The sequence below is a fragment of the Neoarius graeffei genome, chromosome 17, assembly GCF_027579695.1.
Source record: "Neoarius graeffei isolate fNeoGra1 chromosome 17, fNeoGra1.pri, whole genome shotgun sequence".
NCBI lineage: Eukaryota > Metazoa > Chordata > Actinopteri > Siluriformes > Ariidae > Neoarius > Neoarius graeffei.
This window is the reverse complement of record NC_083585.1, coordinates 50974420-50995715: the sequence shown is the minus strand read 5'-3', so window position 1 is coordinate 50995715 and position 21296 is coordinate 50974420. Positions and strand designations below refer to the sequence as shown.

The window sequence follows — 21296 nt, the reverse complement described above, 5'->3', positions numbered from 1 at the left end:
TTGATCTAAACGGAAAGCCTCAGGGTCGAGGTCACTACCTCACCAAAACCAGTAACTTAAAATCACTACGCCATATAAAAATTTAGTTATAAATCTGTGATTTTGTTTTTTAAAACAAAAGCTGAAAGTTAGGTATAGAATATGTTTCTTACAGAATATGTTACGATGGTAGCTGGTCTTGTATGAATTTGAGCTATAAAATGAGTTGTGGTCTATTTTTTACCGTAGCGTGTTATTTGTGTGCGGGGAAGGACACACATTAACAATTTGCATGTGTAGGATGGAATTTTCCACTCCAACAGTTAGAAGTTGATCGTGCTTTCATTTGCGGTCTTTCTGTTACGCGCGTGATCTGTTTGGACGTTATCGCTGAAAAGGTGAGTTTTGACAGTTTTATTTTGTTTTAGTCTTGCAGTATAAGGCAATAGAATGTTTCTTTTTCATCTTACTTTCATATTTTGTAGTGTTTGCATATTTTTGGCCAATATTTTGCAACCATGGTCAATTTAGATCGAACTTTTGATAGAATCTACGGCCAGTCATTTTGCCCCACCCCCGCCTTGCGCTCGGTCCGGTGCGGTAGTGATGTCCCGTTGCTCGCGTGCCGCAGCAGAGACCCACGCGACCTTCAGCCAGTACAGTCGCTGTTCTTTTACCACCACCGTTATTCTCATCTTTCCGGTGTGTTCTTGATTTTTCCGTTGTGTCCTATTTCGCCATATCAAATACCCAAAATGTATCATATTATTCATATTTAAGTGAATAATCAGTTCAATCATAACTTGCCATTTCTAACCCAAGCAATCAAAAAGAGGAAATTTATTCAATATTTTCACTCATCTGTGAAGGAGGAGCTTTAATTCTTCATGATGTCGTTATTTTATATTTAAATAAATTTTACAAAAGCATTTGAATTGTAATCAAAAATATTTTCCACAGTGGAGGCCAGATAAAGCAAGATGCTATCTTTATTCTTATTAAACATGACAAAAGAAACTGAGTGTTAGGTAAATGCAAAAAAAAAAAAAAGTAAAATTAGAAAAAATATATTTTTTGACCATAATGTCCCAAATGAGAGACCAGTTTCTGAGACAGACCCATATATATTTTTTCTCCCGCCAAGACTTCGGCTTTACAATCAGCCTGAAGACGAGACAGGTCATGGTGCAAGATGCAGAATTAATCACCGCACATCTGCATCTCAAACCACGAACTGGACGTTGTCCATGACTTCGTGTACCTAGGATCTACCATTTCTGACTCCCTCTCTCTCAACACTGAACTCAATAAGCAGATCGGCAAAGCCTCCACCACCATGGCCAGACTGACGAAGAGAGTGTGGACAAACAGCAAGCTGACAGAGCAGATCAAGGTTCACATCTAGAGTGTTTGTGTTGTGAGCACCCTCCTGTATGGCAGTGAGTTTTGGACCATACGAGCCCGACAGGAACACACGCTCAACCCCTGCCACATGCGCCGTCTTCGACGCATCCTAGACATCAAGTGGCAGGACAAAAGTTCCCAACACCACCGTCCTGGAGAGAGCCGGAATTCACAGCCTGCTGAAACAGAGACGCGTGCACTGGCTCGGACACGTTGTGCATATGGGCGATGGCCGGATCCCAAAAGACCTCCCGTACAGCAAACTGGCACAGGGAAAATGGCCCATAGGCAGACCCCAGCTGCGATACAAAGACGTTTACAAGAGACTTGAAGGCCTTGAACATTGACACAAACATCTGGGAAACCTTGGCTTCAGAGCGAACAACCTGGAGACAAGCAGTACACAAAGGACTCTCCAGCTTTGAAGAGACACTTGCCCAACAGTCTGAAGCCAGGAGACAGAAAGCCTCCAACCAGACTGACAGACCATCCTCAGTCTTCATCTGCCAACTGTGCCGGAAATACTGCCATTCCCGCATCGGACTCATTAGTCACACTCGACGCTGTTCCCGATCCTGATTGACAACCAAAGTGTAGACCCATAGTCTCCAGAGACTGAAGGATGCCTACTATCACTACTACTAATATATAAAAAAGTGTTAAAGTTTCCCCTACCTGAATAGGGAGACTCTTCAGGACCTGATGCAGGAGAATGTGGCCGCCTCCGCCTAAATATTCTGGGTGTTGAACACATCTGACTGTCCAGGACTGGCGTCTTAGCTGGAGCTCTGAAAACGCCTTTGTCCTGATGTGCCGTGGCATCATGTTCAACAGTGGAGTTATCACGTTCATCTTCAGACGCTCGCACAGTCAACTCCTCAAACCAGTCCGAGTTTAGCGGCCCGAGTTCTTCAAAAAAGAAAAAAAGAAAGTGAAAGGATATTTTGTGATCATAAAAACAAACTGGAACAAAACACAAACTACTCAGGGTGTAGCGATGTGCATCGTGGAAATATGCGATTCACATTGTAGACATGAGCATTCTATTAACTCCATATAGGATGTAATTGGACTGTCTGAACGCAGCAGATCCCAATCTGTACATCCTATGAAGTTAAAATGTACAGAGAGCACACTGACTTGTAACTCTGGATGACCAAGACACATGATAGGTTATATCATGACACAATCTCCTTATAAACTTTAAAAAGGAGCTCCTTGGTGAATTTTAGACACCACCAGCCCCAAGCTTCTGAGATCTACTGTATGGTTGCAGAAGATGGTCAGTTTAGCCAACTTTGGAGCTTTAGTTCCAGTTAATACATCATCTCGGGTGCTGCTACAGAGCTCATTACGTTTCATTTGATCATTTTGCTCAGATCAGGAACTTTGTTTATTCAATTTATAGATTTTATAGATGCATGTTTATTTTTAAGATATGGCACATTTTGTTTACAATATTAAACCTCTGTTAGTAGCAATATTTAACTCTATTTTACACAGGCAAAAATGCACATTCAGGGTTCTCCACGAGGGGTTTTAGAGGTGCGGGCTGCCCCCCTTTCTGTGATTCCCGCCCCCGTTTAATTTCTGCCGCCCCTTTACAAAAGGAAGAGACTTTGTTTTCTTTGTGACAGACAGCCTTTCTCTGTTGGAGTACCGACAACGCGACAACACCCGAGTGTGAAACTCATTTACCAGCAATTAGTTTAGTCAGTCTGACGATTATAGTCTAAGAAAAGTGTTTCACACTTCGGCGTTTTTGACACATTGTTCTTGCGCTGGGAGATAACACGCCTTTATAATAACGTGTGAATCGACACCAAGTTCGAGATAACTGATTGTTATTGTCGGCAGAGAAATAAAGGATAAAAACAAAAAGTTCAAAGTTGGTGCGGCAAGCTTTATCATCTTTATTGCCTATAAAACCGTGAGGATATAACCTGGCTGTCAGTGTTACTGTAGCTCTTGAAGTGCGTACACTCTGTCGAAATGTCTTTCGAGCGATTCAGTTTTACGCGCAAGCGTTCCACTGTCGACATCGAAAACATCGATCCAAAACGGCGCAAGATCTCTGGTCAGGCTACTACTAGCGATGCCACAAGCGAAGTTCCTAAGTTGAGTGACAACAAGAAGCATTACAATGTCATTTTTCTTTTTTATCTTCTTAGACTGTTAACTGGTGAATATGGATGCAGCAGTGTAAATATAGCCATAGAGCAGTGTAAATATAGCCATGGAGCAGTGTAAATATAGCCATGGAGCAGTGTAAATATAGTTAAAACAACATCTTTTCAATGTACTTTACTCTCTAAAAATTTTTTTTTTCCCAGTGGTGCCTGCAATTACATTTCAAACAATGTCAGCTTTTGTGGAGCAGTGTGAATATAGTTAATACAAAAACTTTTCTGTACTTTTCTGTTCTTTTTTTGTAGTTTGCTAAATAAAAAAATATTTTTCCAGTTCCATTTCAAACAATGTCTGAATATGATGTGTCAGTGTGTAATGTTTGATGTATGATGTGTTTTGTACCAGTCCAATTGATTTCTCTATTCTAAATGATTACTATTTGAGAGTAGCTTATGCAAATTGTATGCAAATGACATATGTAAATTTATGCAAATTTGTTTCAAGGTCATCCGATTGACCCCCCACCCCCCTATACTTTCAATCCATGGAGAACCCTGCACATTGTTTCTGATTTAGAAATAATTAAAAAAAAAAAAAAGACTCTTTTCAGTCATAATTTTAGTTTATTAAAACTTGATTCAAAGTATTCTGAGAATCAAATTTTCAAGCCAGTATCATGAATCAAATCGAATCGTGACTGGAGTGTGTCATTACACCCCGACAAAATATATACAGGCACCTGTTTCAATCTGATGGAAGAAGTCATCAAACATTTTGACTTGTGCTTGTTAGTGTGAAGTCTGAGATGAAGACGAGCTGGCTTTTGAAGAGCGCTGAAAAAAAAAGAAAAACACAAATTAATATAAAGACCACATTACAAATCTGAACAGTGATGTGAATCAGTTTTATCAAAGATTATGCATTTTTATTTATTAAACAGCAGGTTTTTTCAATCCTTTTTGTGCTAAAGCTGTGATAGAACTAGGGGTCGACCGATAATCGGCCTGGCCGATATATCGGGCCGATATTCTGCATTTTTAGGGTTATCAGTATCGGCCATAATTTCCACCGATATGCCGATAACATGCCTTTTTGCAGCCATTTCGTTCCTAACGCGACTGTCACGGCACGTCCTTTCCTGCACTCGCCTGTCTGAGTTCAAGAACACGGTCCCGCCCAGCACAACATCTGATTTGTTGTGAACTGTTTCAAGGCGGCCGTACGGGCACTCGGGCAGAAGCAGCACAAGGGATACAGCCAATCAACACGCGTAGCTAACCACTGTGAACTGTTTCAAGGCGGCCATATGGGCACTCGGGCAGAAGCAGATCCCACTTCAAGGTAAGGACACTCTGCTTTTGCCGCAATAAGTCACAAACACACAAGTTGCAAAAGCACAACATCATTATATGTTTACATTCTTCATCTACTACTCGTTAAAATTGTCCATTTGCATCTGTGTAGCCAGGCAAACTTAGCTTACGGAAGGAAGCACTTGAATTAGCCTACAACCAACTAGTCTCGCTGAAACTACATGTAATGTAGTAAGCAGTCCCCAGCATAACGTAGGCTGCAGTCATTTTTAAATCCCCGTCTGGAAACGTTGTGAATGTGTCAGTAGTTCTACTCGAACAGTAGAATGACAGCCATACAGAGAGGTGGTCAAGGGAAGACGAAATAAAACGTAGTGTTTGTGTTCTGTAGGCTAGCGCAAGCCTACTGGCTATTTGTTATGGTGATGAGTAAACTTCATGATGTGACTCGTGCTCAAAAAGCGCATTGCACTTGTATATGTTAGGTAACTTTATAAAGCGCTATTTGAACATTTAAACAAGCCAGGTGTGATATGGTGCTAGTAGGCTATGTAATACTGTAGGGAGTTTGTCAGGACGCTTGTTGTGGGCTCAGTAATTAATTGTGTTGTGGATGCACACTTGCTTGGATAAACGGTAATGAACGAAATACATCAATTAAACTCTTGCGCAAATGATTCTCCTTGCTAGCGCTTCTGATTCGGAAAGCAATATACTCTTAAAGGAGCAGAGCCATAGATGGTTACTTGTTAAGTTGTTACATAATAGGGAGTGATAGCCTACTTTATGTTTGATTTTACTTTTTAAAAAATGCTGCAGGCAGCTCCCTACACTTGATTTGTTATTTAAAAACTACTTGAAGTTGGTAAGTCTTACTTAGTTCTTAGTGTAAAAGAATCCAGAGTGTATTTTCATTTATTTTCCACTGAAAATGGTGAGCTGTAATATAGTAGGGAGTGATTTATTTTTTTATTGGTGAATATTTATTTTATTATTATTTTATTTCTCATTTTATTCTAACTAATGTTTGACTTTATTGTACAAATGCTGCTGGCATCTCCCTGCACAAAATTTCATGTTCAATTTTACAATTAAACATACATTTCATGGATATGAAGGTCTGTGTCAGTGTGTGCTATGTTTAATTTCATGTGAATTATAATGTTTACATTTATCGGTTGCACATATCGGTTATCGGCATCCCAATTCCATAATAATCGGTATCGGCCCTGAAAAAAACATATCGGTTGATCCCTAGATAGAACATTCCTCAACACGTTCTGAGATTTGTGAATTCAACAGCACTGTAATATAAGCCACTTTAATGCACATCATGGTACAAGTTGTTTTTTTTCCCTCTGCAAGTTAATGCACTAATTTCTTACAGCCCTAATAAACACTTTAGTCAATGCTAAGTAAAACTATCCATGTACTGATATCAGATTAGATTTTCAAGCACCATTTGATTTGAAAGTCCGTGGAAAGGTCTGTGATGTCAGTTAACCATACTGGTATAATATTTCCATCCTGACGTTAATTCTGTTCATATTTAAGATTCACATTAAATCAGTAATTAAATCTATAACACTGTCCTGAAGCAAAATAAGACCACTGCAGTAAAGGAACATAAAAAGAAGCCCATAATTTGTACCAAATATTAAAATGGACAGCATTTTCCAAACTGCCGTGTAAAATCCCACAACTGTGAACAATAATATTTTACAGTTTTGCCAACTTAAAGACTTGGCGTGATCTATTAACTATTTATACACCTTTAGCAATTTTGATTCCAAAAAGGTTTCGGTGACAAACCTAGCCATTTCTTGAGCACATTAGTGACCGTCCTGAACTCAGTACAACTCACCACTTCACAGCGCAGCTGCTGACAGAAGAGTTGAGAGAGCAGGTTCACTCAACCCCCATCAGTGAGTAAACGCCTGACTGTGTCGGGTTTGCAACCAAATCACCGACCGCCACCGTTCCCAGCAACCAATCACCACCATTCCCAAGGACCAATCACTGATCACCGCCGTTCCCAAGGACCAATCACTGATCACCGCCGTTCCCAAGGACCAATCACTGATCACCGCCGTTCCCAAGGACCAATCACTGATCAATGCCGTTCCCAAGGACCAATCACTGATCACCGCCGTTCCCAAGGACCAATCACCGCCGTTCCCAAGGACCAATCACCGCCGTTCCCAAGGACCAATCACCACCGTTCCCAAGGACCAATCACTGATCAACGCCATTCCCAAGGACCAATCACTGATCAACGCCGTTCCCAAGGACCAATCACTGATCAACGCCGTTCCCAAGGACCAATCACTGATCAACGCCGTTCCCAAGGACCAATCACTGATCAACGCCGTTCCCAAGGACCAATCACCGCCGTTCCCAAGGACCAATCACCACCATTCCCAAGGACCAATCACTGATCACCGCCGTTCCCAAGGACCAATCACTGATCACCGCCGTTCCCAAGGACCAATCACTGATCACCGCCGTTCCCAAGGACCAATCACCGCCGTTCCCAAGGACCAATCACCGCCGTTCCCAAGGACCAATCACCGCCGTTCCCAAGGACCAATCACCACCATTCCCAAGGACCAATCACTGATCAACGCCGTTCCCAAGGACCAATCACTGATCAACGCCGTTCCCAAGGACCAATCACTGATCAACGCCGTTCCCAAGGACCAATCACTGATCAACGCCGTTCCCAAGGACCAATCACTGATCAACGCCGTTCCCAAGGACCAATCACTGATCAACGCCGTTCCCAAGGACCAATCACTGATCAACGCCGTTCCCAAGGACCAATCACTGATCAACGCCGTTCCCAAGGACCAATCACTGATCAACGCCGTTCCCAAGGACCAATCACTGATCAACGCCGTTCCCAAGGACCAATCACTGATCAACGCCGTTCCCAAGGACCAATCACTGATCAACGCCGTTCCCAAGGACCAATCACTGATCAACGCCGTTCCCAAGGACCAATCACTGATCAACGCCGTTCCCAAGGACCAATCACTGATCAACGCCGTTCCCAAGGACCAATCACCACCATTCCCAAGGACCAATCACCACCATTCCCAGTGATCATATCACTGGCCACTATCGTTCCCAAGGACCAATCACCACCATTCTCAGTGATCATATCACTGGCCACTATCGTTCCCAAAGACCAATCACCAATTAACCCCTGTCCCCAATGTTCAATCACCACTGTCCCTACTGACCAATCATTGATCACCACTGTTCCCAATGTCCAATGCCCAACCACCGGTCACTCCTGTTCCCAAGGACCAATCACCAATTAACCCCTGTCCCTAACATTCAATCACCAATTAACCCCTGTCCCGATGGACCAATCACTGATCACCACCATCCCCAATTTCAAATCACCAATGTCCAATCACCACTGTCCCCAATGTCCAATCAATAAATCACAATCATCCAAATGACCACATCACTAATCACCACCATCCCCAATATCCAAATTACTAATCACCACTGCTCCCAATGACCAATCAATGAGTTTGCACACAATGCCATTCCCACAGATGACTTATTTCTGTAAGAAACAAATTGATTAAAGGGAGACCACCTTTCAGATTTTTCAAGTGTAGGTCATAAAAAGAATCCCCCCCCCCCCCCGGCACCCAATTATTTTTATTTAGTGGACCGACAGTTACTGAACTCGAATCACAGACTTCCAATTTTATTAGGTTTTTTTATAGAACAATTAATGAATTTAGGGTCACATGGCCCTAAATTCTCCGCAATTATTTCTTGCTTCACCGTGACCCAATTCAAGATACTATGTCATGCATGACGTGGTGGGCTTTCCCCGTTCGAGCAAGGTATTGTGGGATACAAATCTGAAACGGGAGAGAAAAACGGAGGACGCGAGTGTGCAAACAAAACGTCAAAGACCGACTACAGTAACGGACCGCGAGAAGAAAAGACGTTGTGTTACAATATATACAAAGGAAAGGAAACGCAGGACCAAACTAATAAATATCGGCGGTCAGCGAGCAGCTCGGTGTGATCAGCTGTTCATTTAGTGACAGAATGATGGAACTGTCAGTGCACGGTCAAAGGTAAACCTGCGCATGCGTGAAGCGAGCGATTTCACGCACATTATTTGCTCGGGAATCCGCTCAAATTAAATAACTTCTCAGCCACCTAATGGTCTGATATTTTTGTGAGATATTACAGAAATAAACATCTATCACAATGACCAAATTTCAGAGGGAACTAAATTTCACCGATTGAAATCGAAAGGCCGACTAGCTTTAAACACACATATCCCTGGCTATTTATATTGTGATAAAACTCTATTCTAATCCATTTTATTATACTCTACAGTGAAACTCCTGCTTCTTCAGATACCTTCAACTGTAAAATGACAAGCTAATGACCAAGATGAATATATTAATATGCAGATCAGTTTTGTGACGTCACCTAGCGACTTTTTAGTGACTTAACCCTGAAGAGTCTGCAATACTGCAGCATTTTCCTAACTATAGCGTAAACCCCATTGACTTACTCATATTATTATTATTTCTCATTTTTCTGCTCAAGTTCCCTCAGTGAAAATATTTATGACAACTAATTTAAATCCTGACAGGAAACTTGAGCTACCCTGAGTTTACCTCAGAAACCTGCTAGCCACCTGGCTAACTCTTCACCTCGCCAATAAACCTGATAAAAGTGCAACTTGAATAAGTTATAATTGTAATAAAGCTGTACTTTACCGTCATCCAAACATATCGGCATTGTTTTATAACCCGCTGACATTTATAAAATCGTTCCTAATGTCTATTACTAGCTTTAAGCTATTAAACTGAATTCTTGCTTGTCATCACACTTAAAAAAATTGCCGCCTCTGCTTGTGTATCCACTGATTTAACAAACCCCGCTATCTCTATCCCAAATAACACAATGCTCACTACTTAGGTACACTACGTCAGCCATGAAAAAAAAGGATAGTACACACTACCTAGGACACTTAGCTACACTATATGAACACAGCCAGCGTCTCGCAGCGGAAGACGAGTGTAAACATCCAATCAAATGTGAGTATTGGTGTAAAGGGGCAGGCTTACAACGAAGACGGACCAATCAGCTTCAACCTGAGCTTCTTTCCCAGACCAAAATGTCGCTGTTCCTGTTCAATAAATTGTTGAATATTTTATGTTTAATATAATCTTTTGAAATATAATACAAATAATATCGTGTACTATAAAGAATGTGTTAAAATTACCATATTTCATGTTTTAACTCATCTTTAAAAAGAATACAGTGGTGCTTGAAAGTTTGTGAACCCTGTAGAATTTTCTATATTTCTGCATAAATATGACCAAAAACATCATCAGATTTTCACACAAGTCCTAAAAGTAGATAAAGAGAACCCAGTTAAACAAATGAGACAAAAATATTATACTTGGTCATTTATTTATTGAGGAAAATGATCCAATATTACATATCTGTGAGTGGCAAAAGTATGTGAACCTTTGCTTTCAGTATCTGGTGTGACCCCCTTGTGCAGCAATAACTGCAACTAAACGTTTCCGGTAACTGTTGATCAGTCCTGCACACCGGCTTGGAGGAATTTTAGCCCATTCCTCCATACAGAACAGCTTCAACTCTGGGATGTTGATGGGTTTCCTCACATGAACTGCTCGCTTCAGGTCCTTCCACAACATTTTGATTCAGGACTTTGACTTGGCCATTCCAAAACATGAACTTTATTCTTCTTTAACCATTCTTTGGTGGAACGACTTGTGTGCTTAGGGTCGTTGTCTTGCTGCATGACCCACCTTCTCTTGAGATTCAGTTCATGGGCAGATGTCCTGACATTTTCCTTTAGAATTCGCTGGTATAATTCAGAATTCATTGTTCCATCAATGATGGCAAGCCGTTCTGGCCCAGATGCAGCAAAACAGGCCCAAACCATGATACTACCACCACCATGTTTCACAGATGGGATAAGGTTCTTATGCTGGAATGCAGTGTTTTCCTTTCTCCAAACATAACGCTTCTCATTTAAACCAAAAATTTTTATTTTTGTCTCATCTGTCCACAAAACATTTTTCCAATAGCCTTCTGGCTTCCACATGATCTTTAGCAAACTGCAGACGAGCAGCAATGTTCTTTTTGGAGAGCAGTGGCTTTCTCCTTGCAACCCTGCCATGCACACCATTGTTGCTCAGTGTTCTCCTGATGGTGGACTCATGAGCATTAACATTAGCCAATGTGAGCGAGGCCTTCAGTTGCTTAGAAGTTACCCTGGGGTCCTTTGTGACCTCGTCGACTATTACATGCCTTGCTCTTGGAGTGATCTTTGTTGGTCGACCACTCCTGGGAAGGGTAACAATGGTCTTGAATTTCCTCCATTTGTACACAATCTGTCTGACTGTGGCTTGGTGGAGTCCAAACTCTTTAGAGATGGTTTTGTAACCTTTTCCAGCCTGATGAGCATCAACAACGCTTTTTCTGAGGTCCTCAGGAATCTCCTTTGTTCGTGCCATGATACACTTCCACAAACATGTGTTGTGAAGATCAGACTTTGATAGATCCCTGTTCTTTAAATAAAACAGGGTGCCCACTCACACCTGATTGTCATCCCATTGATTGAAAACACCTGACTCTAATTTCACCTTCAAATTAACTGCTAATCCTAGAGGTTCACATACTTTTGCCAGTCACAGATATGTAATATTGGATCATTTTCCTCAATAAATAAATGATCAAGTATAATATTTTTGTCTCATTTGTTTAACTGGCAGGATAAGCGGCTACAGATAATGGATGTATGGATGTTTAACTGGGTTCTCTTTATCTACTTTTAGGACTTGTGTGAAAATCTGATGTTGTTTTTGGTCATATTTATGCAGAAATATAGAAAATTTTAAAGGGCTCACAAACTTTCAAGCACCACTGTACTTTGCAGATGTACACACTCAATGAAAATAGTTTGCTAATTACCATTAGGGCACACTAGAGGGGGCTAATACACTTTTTCAGTTTACTCTCTCTCTCTCTCTCTCTCTCTCTCTCTCTGAGATAGCCATAGAGTTGAGAGTAACTTCAGTTTTGTTACTCCCCTAACCCTTATTATTGTGCTTGCTCAAGCATGCTGTGTGCAAGCACACTATTGTTGTTCTTAAAGGACATGGGACATGGATTTTTTTCTGGGCATAATTATGTATAAAGGACATAAGAAATGTCATCTAAATCACTGCAGGGCGTCAAAAATGTGAAAATCATCACATTATTCAAGTTTTTTTATACATCAGCGTAAAACAAGGATTCGTTAATGAGCTAGGTGGTCACGTGACCCGTGACGTCACAAAAACTTTCCAAGGAGCCAGCGCTTGGGAATCGAATGTAAACAGGTTACCGAAATGAACACCATCGACAGTGACATTCCCGATGTTTCACAGAGATGTGAAGTTAGACCCTATCAATTCGAACCGATAGCTGGAAATTCACATGAACATGGATCTTGTCTTTACTCTGACGGGTCAGATGATTCTGAGAGTGAGAGTTCATTCAGTCCCCATGAAACTGAAAGCGGTCGGCTCAATAACACTTCCTGGTAAGTTAAAAACAATTCTGCTCAAAGGCTAATGATCTGTTGAAAGAAGTATTATTTTTGTATCATACATTGAAAGTTCATCATAGATCTCGCTAAAGTCCGTTGCAAGCTATTTTTTTTTTGCTGATATTTTTCGAGATTGATTGAGATACAATGCTTCCAGAGTCCGAGATGAAAACATTCAAAATGGCGAAACGCCATCACGCAGCCAACAACACTACGCCATTTGGTGAAAGAGATGAAAATTAAGAAAAGTTAAACAAACTTACCAACATAACATTTATTTAAATGTCCATTAATGTTACAGGATTTCTTGACTGTCTCTACAGTTGTAGGAATGTTAGGCCCTGTATATTATGGCGCTATCACTGCCTCCATGAACCCGGCTATACGGCCTATTGTCCTCACCGATGTTTATGTTGGAATCCGCATAGTTGCTCCAGAAAATTATTCAGTTGTTTTGAAAACATAATCGATATCTATTGTTTTCAACAACTTCACCACAACTCTTCGATTCGGTACGTAAACAAAGAAGGACAGATATAAGAGTAAATGAGTCAGAATTATGATAATCAATAATTGATACACCTAAAATTATAATACTTATAATACTAATCCTTACCTCGGCTTTCAGACGCTTAGCGAATGCAGCTCGTGGTGGCCGTAGCACTTCTGGTTTCACTCCGCCGTCTTGTTCCTGAATTGGGACGTTGGGAATGGCTCCATCTTTAAGTAGCCTCTTAAATTTGGCTTGGCAATTAATATCGCTCAGTACCTGAGTATTAAAGTTGAAAGAATCCTCTGTGAAATGGTCCGAACACAGTTTGTGGGAAACAGTAGGTGCAAAGTTTTTTCTACGGCAGTAGTGAGCCCACACTTTCCTCAGCTTCGGGTCCTTGGGGAATGCAAAAAAACTTACTCCAGGGCATTTCCCATTGGAATTATTGCAACCATAAGCAGCACAATACACCATGATGTCCAATGTACGTTAAAGACTATAAAAACAATTTTCTTGTCATCCACTTCTCCATTCATCTACCCGCTTGTGCTGTGCCCGAAAGTTTTTGTGACGTATGATCACGTGACAGCGGCTCTTCCGGTTGTAGAAAATGCATATCGGAGCTCGAGCAGAAATGTCAAATAATCATCACGAATATAACGATTTTGCTGAATTTAATAGATGATTTTGTATTTGTTGATGCAATTAATTCATATTTTTAATGGAAAGAAACTGATATAGCGTGCATTTATGTTTCATGTCCCATATCCTTTAAGTTTACTTATTCTGCCTTATTCCGACACGTTTTTTGGATCCACTACTCCTCCTAGGGCGTTCGAGATAGAGACATGTTCCAACTTTGAGACGTCTGGCTCGAAGTGGTGTAGTGTGCTTGTATACAGCTTTTGGATCAACGCGCCCATTCTCTTGTTCTTGTCGTTTTTCTTTTGTTTTTTTCCCATAGAGAATGAATAGGGCTCATGAATCCAAATTGTCCTACTCGGACACGCTCCATCGCAGATGCACCAAACCTCATGTGATACTTCAGGCCAACTCCCCCGACACATACATGCAATCGGTTCTGACCTGCACTCATATTTTTCCTTTCTTTTTGCTCATCCCTTTTTCCTCCATAGGCTTGCATTGATTTTTGGCCCCATTGAAAATGAATGGTGTTTCAGGAGAAAAACTTTCACTCGCCATCAAATTTTTTTTAACCAAGTAACCAAACTTCAAGAAACTTCACTTGATGCCTCAGGCCAAGTCCCTGCACAGATCCATCCCCTCATCTGAGACCTGCACTCATCTTTTCCTTGGTTTTCACGCGTCTCTTTTTACCTCCATAGGCTTCCATTGATTTTTGGCCCCATTCAAATGAATGGAGTTTTGCTCAGTAACACTTCACCACACATCCACCAAACTTCATACGGCACCTCAGGCCAAATCACCATCACACACATGATATCGGTTCTGACCCGCACTCGTCTTTGTCTTGCCTTTCATCCGTCCATTTTTTTCTCCATTTTGCCGCTAATCAGTGGAAGCTTGACTGAGTCATTCCTCCCTTCCTCCATAGGTGGTGATGCATTTGGCAAGGATCTGCTCATTTGAGACTTTGACAGCAAATCAACTTCAACTCAATGGCCACTTTATTAGGAATACTTACACGCGCACACGATAGCAATTAGCATATAAGCATTCACGTGTTACCATGCTAGCTGTTAGCATGTTACCCATTACGATATCATGCCTGCTGTTAGCTCGCGAGTTGTTAGCATGTTCACCATTAACATGTTATCATGAGAGCTGTTAACATGTTAGGATTAGCATGGTAGCATGCAGAGTTTGTATGTTTGCTGTTAGCGAGTTCGCCTGAGCATGTTAGCATGCTAACTGTTAGCATGTTAGCTGTTAACATGTCACCCTCAGCGTGTTAGCATGCTAAAAGTTAACATACTATCCATTAGCATGTTAGCCTGTTAGCTGTTAGCATGATAGCTGTTAGCATATTAGCCTTAAAGTGTTAGAATTTTAACAAATAGCATGTTAATCATTAGCATGTTAGAATGCTAGCTGTTAGCATGTTATCTATTAGCATGTTATCTATTAGCATGTTAGCATTAACATGTTAACATGCTAGCTTTTAGCATGTTAGTATGCTAACTGTTAGCATGTTAGTATGCTGTTAGCATGTTAGTATGCTAACTGTTAGCATGCAAGTTGTTAGCATGTTGGCATGCTAGCTTTTAGCATGCTAGCATGATAGCTGTTCTGCTACAGCTCAGCAAGCAAACTGCATTTTCTCTGCGGAAATGCAGTCTAGTTTTAATGCTCATTGTTAATTTAAATACGAGTTATAGGAACAGGAAAGAAAAAACGTGAATTGGGCACACAGTACAGAGTTGATTTGTCTCATAACTGAACTATTACAGTAGATATCTCATCTCATCTCATTATCTCTAGCCGCTTTATCCTTCTACAGGGTCGCAGGCAAGCTGGAGCCTATCCCAGCTGACTACGGGCAAAAGGCGGGGTACACCCTGGACAAGTCGCCAGGTCATCACAGGGCCGACACATAGACACAGACAACAATTCACACTCACATTCACACCTACGGTCAATTTAGAGTCATCAGTTAACCTAACCTGCATGTCTTTGGACTGTGGGGGAAACCGGAGCACCCGGAGGAAACCCACGCGGACACGGGGAGAACATGCAAACTCCACACAGAAAGGCCCTCGCCGGCCCCGGGGCTCGAACCCAGGACCTTTTTGCTGTGAGGCGACAGCGCTAACCACTACACCACCGTGCCGCCCTACAGTAGATATCAAACACAAAATATTTATTTATCCAACACTTAATAAATATTCTGTACAAAATATTCTACACAAAAGTCACAAGTTCCTCATCCTCATTAATTAATCATCAGAGAAGGCTGAGCTGGCGGCACGGTGGTGTAGTGGTTAGCGCTGTCGCCTCACAGCAAGAAGGTCCGGGTTCGAGCCCTGTGGCCGGCGAGGGCCTTTCTGTGCGGAGTTTGCATGTTCTCCCCGTGTCCGTGTGGGTTTCCTCCGGGTGCTCTGGTTTCCCCCACAGTCCAAAGACATGCAGGTTAGGTTAACTGGTGACTCTAAATTGAGCGTAGGTGTGAATGTGAGTGTGAATGGTTGTCTGTGTCTATGTGTCAGCCCTGTGATGACCTGGCGACTTGTCCAGGGTGTACCCCGCCTTTCACCCGTAGTCAGCTGGGATAGGCTCCAGCTTGCCTGTGACCCTGTAGAAGGATAAAGCGGCTAGAGATAATGAGATGAGATGAGAAGGCTGAGCTGAGGTAAAACACCTAGCGAACATACTAATTGTTGTTTTTGAGCTGGAACAGCAAATAGGTGTTGGGTTTAAACCTGCTGGGTGACCAGGGCCTTTCTGTTTTGAGTTTGGACCTTCTCCTCATGTCTGGGTATTTTTGTTTCCTTCAACAGTCCAAAGATATGTGTATTCACTTAACTGCTCATTTTAGGTGTTGGTGTGAGTGTGAATGACTGCAATCTCTCTGTGTTAGTCCCGTGATAGATTGGTTACCTGTCCAGGATGTACGGTACCCCACCTCTCGCCTGATGTCAGCTGGGATTGGATTCAGCTCACCCGTGACCCACAATGGATACAGAAAATGGATGGATGGACTTGTAATGTTAATACTTGTAATCTAAACGTATCCACTAACATGAATTTTGTACGATAGTTTCTTCCACAGCAGCATGTTGAAATCTTGATTTACCACAGTGCAGCTGAACGCTTGAATCTGATTGGTCCGAAGGTGTGCATAAATTTCATGTAACCGCACAGTCCTTTGTGTTATTCCTGATATAACAACTCTGTGAAAGGGAGATCACATGCTTATATCAATATACTCATTCTAAACTTACTTAAGGACCTGTGTGGCTGATTCTCCACAAAAAAATGTGTATTAACATGAATATGAAGACATTTATTCAGCCTTTTTGGAAGGATTCTCAAGTGTCAGTGCTTTGTAAGTGTCAAGTCAAGTCAAGTTTATTTGTATAGCGCTTTTAACAATAAACATTGTCGCAAAGCAGCTTTACAGAATTTGAACAACTTAAAACATGAGCTAATTTTATCCCTAATCTATCCCCAATGAGCAAGCCTGTGGCGAGGGAAAAACTCCCTCAGACGACATGAGGAAGAAACCTCGAGAGGAACCAGACTCAAAAGGGAACCCATCCTCATTTGGGCAACAACAGACAGCCTGACTATAATATTAACAGTTTTAACATGAGGACAGTTTCGTTGATGTTATAACTCTTCATTGATGGAAACTTGAGTGCAAAACTGATTCATGATAACTGCAGTCCTAAAGTTAGCAAGACAACTGTAGTCCTCAGCCATAAAAGCATTACTGTAAGAGTCAAGAGCATCCTCCAGGTATAACCCTCAACTATCCTCATGGGGCCGTCCTTCACAGGAGCGATGCGATAAAACTCCGACCAGACACAGGGTACCAGGATGGATCAAGCAGGTCCGAGGGGCAGAAGAGACCAGCATCTCAATCCCAGGACCAACATGTAACTGCTCTGGCTGGATGAAGTGTCAGAGGGAAAGCAGTAAGTTGAGGTTTTTAGACAGGGGAAGTTTCTCAAGAACATGACAACTTCATGAACGAGCTTCAAAAACGAAAAAAAGAGGCTGGTAACAGGATGACTGTCTATAACTGCTGTAACATAATTGATGAGGGTCTGTCTCAGAAACTGGGTACTGTGGGGGTAGCCCACTAAATATACTCACAGTCAATAAACTATACGGTTTTGAATGGCGATGTTGGTTTTAATTTGAAATAATATGATGAAAGAAATAATACAGATAAAACTAAATCTTTGATGTGAATACTCTATTCAGAATTTGGCCAAAATTCTGCAAATTTGTGGAAAAATGGCGGCTTGATCTGGGACATGATAAATGGTTGACTACATCGCATTCCCTTAAAAAGGTTGTAGTCCACTGAAAAGTCTACAGTTATCACTAACTGTATTTTAAGTTGTAACTTTATCCACCTAAGGATCGGTGCGCTCACAGAATAATCATAACCGTAATAAAACATCATGCAAAATATTTGATCACCGTTGTAACTTCATTTTCCACATACCCAAAACCAATACGATCGTGTGTTTTGATCTAAACAGAAAGCTTCAGGGTCAAGGTCACTACCTCACCAAAAGTAGTAACTTAAAATCACTACGCCATATAAAAATTTAGTTATAAATCTGCGATTTTGTTTTTTAAAACGAAAGCTGAAAGTTAGGTATAGAAAAAGAAAAGAAAGAAAGCACAACTTTATTCATCACACACTTGTTAAATTTCCTCTCTGCATTCCTCTCTCCATCTGAAGCAGTGAACACACACGTGAGCAATGAGCACACACACATACCCAGAGCAGTGGGCAGCCATGCTAACAGCGCCCGGGGAGCAGTCAGGGGTTAGGTGCCTCGCTCAAGGGCACCTCAGCCCAAGGCCATCCCATATTAACCTAACAGCATGTCTTTGGACTGTGGGGGAAACCAGAGCACCCGGAGGAAACCCACACAGACATGGGGCAAACTCCACACAGAAAGGCCCTCGCTGGCCGCTGGGTTCAAACCCAGAACCTTCTTGCTGTGAGACGACCGTGCTAACCACTTACACCACTGTGGCACCCAACAGAATATGTTTCTTACAGAATATGTTACGATGGTAGCTGGTCTTGTATGAATTTCTGAGCTATAAAATGAGTTGTGGTCTATTTTTTACCGTAGCGTGTTATTTGTGTGCGGGGAAGGACACACATTAACAATTTGCATGTGTAGAATGGAATTTTCCACTCCAACAGTTAGAAGTTGATCGTGCTTTCATTTGCGGTCTTTCTGTTACGCGGGTGATCTGTTCGGACGTTATCACTGAAAAGGTGAGTTTTGACAGTTTTATTTTGTTTTAGTCTTGCAGTATAAGGCAATAGAATGTTTCTTTTTCATCTTACTTTCATATTTTGTAGTGTTTGCGTATTTTTGGCCAATATTTTGCAACCATGGTCAATTTAGATCGAACTTTTGATGGAATCTACGGCCAGTCATTTTGCCCCGCCCCCGCCTCGCGTTCCGTCCGGTGCGGTAGTGATGTCCCGCGCCACAGCAGAGACCCGCGTGACCTTCAGCCAGTATAGTCGCTGTTCTTTTACCACCGCCGTTATTCTCATCTTTCCGGTGTGTTCTTGATTTTTCCGTTGTGTCCTATTTCGCCATATCAAATACCCAAAATGTATCATATTATTCATATTTAAGTGAATAATCAATTCAGTCATCATAACTTGGCATTTTTAACCCAAGCAATCAAAAAGAGGAAATTTAGTATTCAATATTTTCACTCATCTGTGAAGGAGGAGCTTTAATTCTTCATGATGTCGTTATTTTATATGGAAATCAGTTTTACAAAAGCATTTGAATTGTAATCAAAAAGAATTTCCACAGTGGAGGCCAGATAAAGCAAGATGCTATCTTTATTTTTATTAAACATGACAAAAGAAACTGAGTGTTAGGTAAATGCAAAAAAAAAAAGTAAAATTAGAAAATGTATTTTTTGACCATAATGTCCCAAATGAGAGACCAGTTTCTGAGACGGACCCATAACAGGAATGAACTTATTTCAATTGTTACTAGAAACAAATAAAACCTACACTCACCGGCCACTTTATTAGGAGCCCCCATACATCCCCTTGCTGTTTTATGCAGGTTCTCTAATCAGCCAATCCCTTGACAGCAGCACAATGCATAAGATCATGCAGATACAAGTCAAGAGCTTCAGTTAATGTTCACTTCAAACATCAGAACGGGAAAAATTATGATCTCAAAGTGTGACTTTCTTTCACTGTGGCATGGGTGTTGGTTTGAGCCAGATGGACTGGTTTGAGTATTTCAGAAACTGCTGATCTCCTGGGGTTTCACACACAACAGTCTCTAGAGTTTACACAGAATGGTGTGAAAAACATTGAGTGAGTGACAGCTCTATGGTTGGAAACAAACGCCTTGTTCATAAGAGAGGTCAGAGGAAAATGGCCAGACTGATTCGAGATGCCAGGAAGGATATGGGAACTCATAGCAACTCTTTACAACTGTGGTGAGCAGAAAAGCATCTCAGCATGTAACAGCAGAAGACCACATTGGGTTCCACTCCTGCAGCAAAGTACAGGAATCTTAGAATCAAGAACAAGTAACTAATAAAGTGGCCAGTGAGTGTATACTTTATTGTTCTTTAATATTAGTGTTGGCAAATTGCCGTAGTATAAGAGGAATAAAGCACTGCAGGACATGCTGATACAAGAAAATAAATAAATTCTGGGTGTTAAGATCAACTTCAGTTTCTGTCAAACTGCATCTCATCACCCCATCATTGATTACTTTTCTATATCAGCATGCCCCGTTGTGTTTTATTCCTTCCTTTGGATAGTTGTGTTATGAGCTTTCCTGCTAGAGTTTAAGTTGGCTAGTGTGAATTTCAACATAGCTGTTCATTTAAATATGAATGGCTCAATATTACTGTGCAGTAAATTATTTTATTTAAAAAATTGTCCAAACATAGTATTTATTTATATCCGTCTTCACCATAATGCTAATTTATTTCTATCCGTCTTCACCATAATGCTAATTTATTTCTATCCGTCTTCACCATAATGCTAATTTGAAAACATTTAGCAAAATTACAGCCTACATTTTCACTCAGACATTCAGCTTTCTAACAGTCTGTTTTCTTTCTGCTTTAGCTTGTAAAGCAGTGAGGAAAATATATAAACATGTGGTTTTGTAATTGGGTAAAACTGATTCCATTGGGGGCGGCACGGTGGTGTAGTGGTTAGCGCTGTCGCCTCACAGCAAGAAGGTCCGGGTTTGAGCCCCGTGGCCGGCGAGGGCCTTTCTGTGCAGAGATTGTACGTTCCCCCCGTGTCCGCGTGGGTTTCCTCCGGGTGCTCCGGTTTCCCCCACAGTCCAAAGACATGCAGGTTAGGTTAACTGGTGACTCTAAATTGACCGTAGGTGTGAATGTGAGTGTGAATGGTTGTCTGTGTCCATGTGTCAGCCCTGTGATGACCTGGCGACTTGTCCAGGGTGTACCCCGCCTTTCGCTCGTAGTCAGCTGGGATAGGCTCCAGCTTGCCTGTGACCCTGTAGAACAGGATAAAGCGGCTAGAGATAATGAGATGAGATGATTCCATTGGAAATGTAAAAAAAAAAAGCCTCAATGAGGCTGTAGCTCATACCGGCCACTGTTGCTGTGTGTGAGTTTGAAATCTGATCACTCCTGTGGGAGGAGTAGTGATTTT

At 41.5% G+C, this 21296-nt stretch overlaps 1 protein-coding gene across 4 annotated transcripts in view; it reads right to left on the bottom strand.

The window, feature by feature from the left end:
• The window catches only part of brca2 (BRCA2 DNA repair associated), a 74543-nt gene extending 64833 nt beyond the window's left edge, over window positions 1–9710 (bottom strand). For all 4 annotated transcript variants that reach the window (XM_060897705.1, XM_060897706.1, XM_060897707.1 and 1 more), the window contains exons 1-3: window positions 9593–9710; window positions 4253–4346; window positions 2059–2292 (exon numbers count right to left, since the gene is read on the bottom strand). In XM_060897705.1, the coding sequence (XP_060753688.1) occupies window positions 2059–2292; window positions 4253–4286 (268 nt within the window). In that variant the 5' untranslated portion in view covers window positions 4287–4346; window positions 9593–9710. The remainder of the gene's footprint in view (window positions 1–2058; window positions 2293–4252; window positions 4347–9592) is intronic.
• Window positions 9711–21296: the final 11586 nt, after the last annotated feature.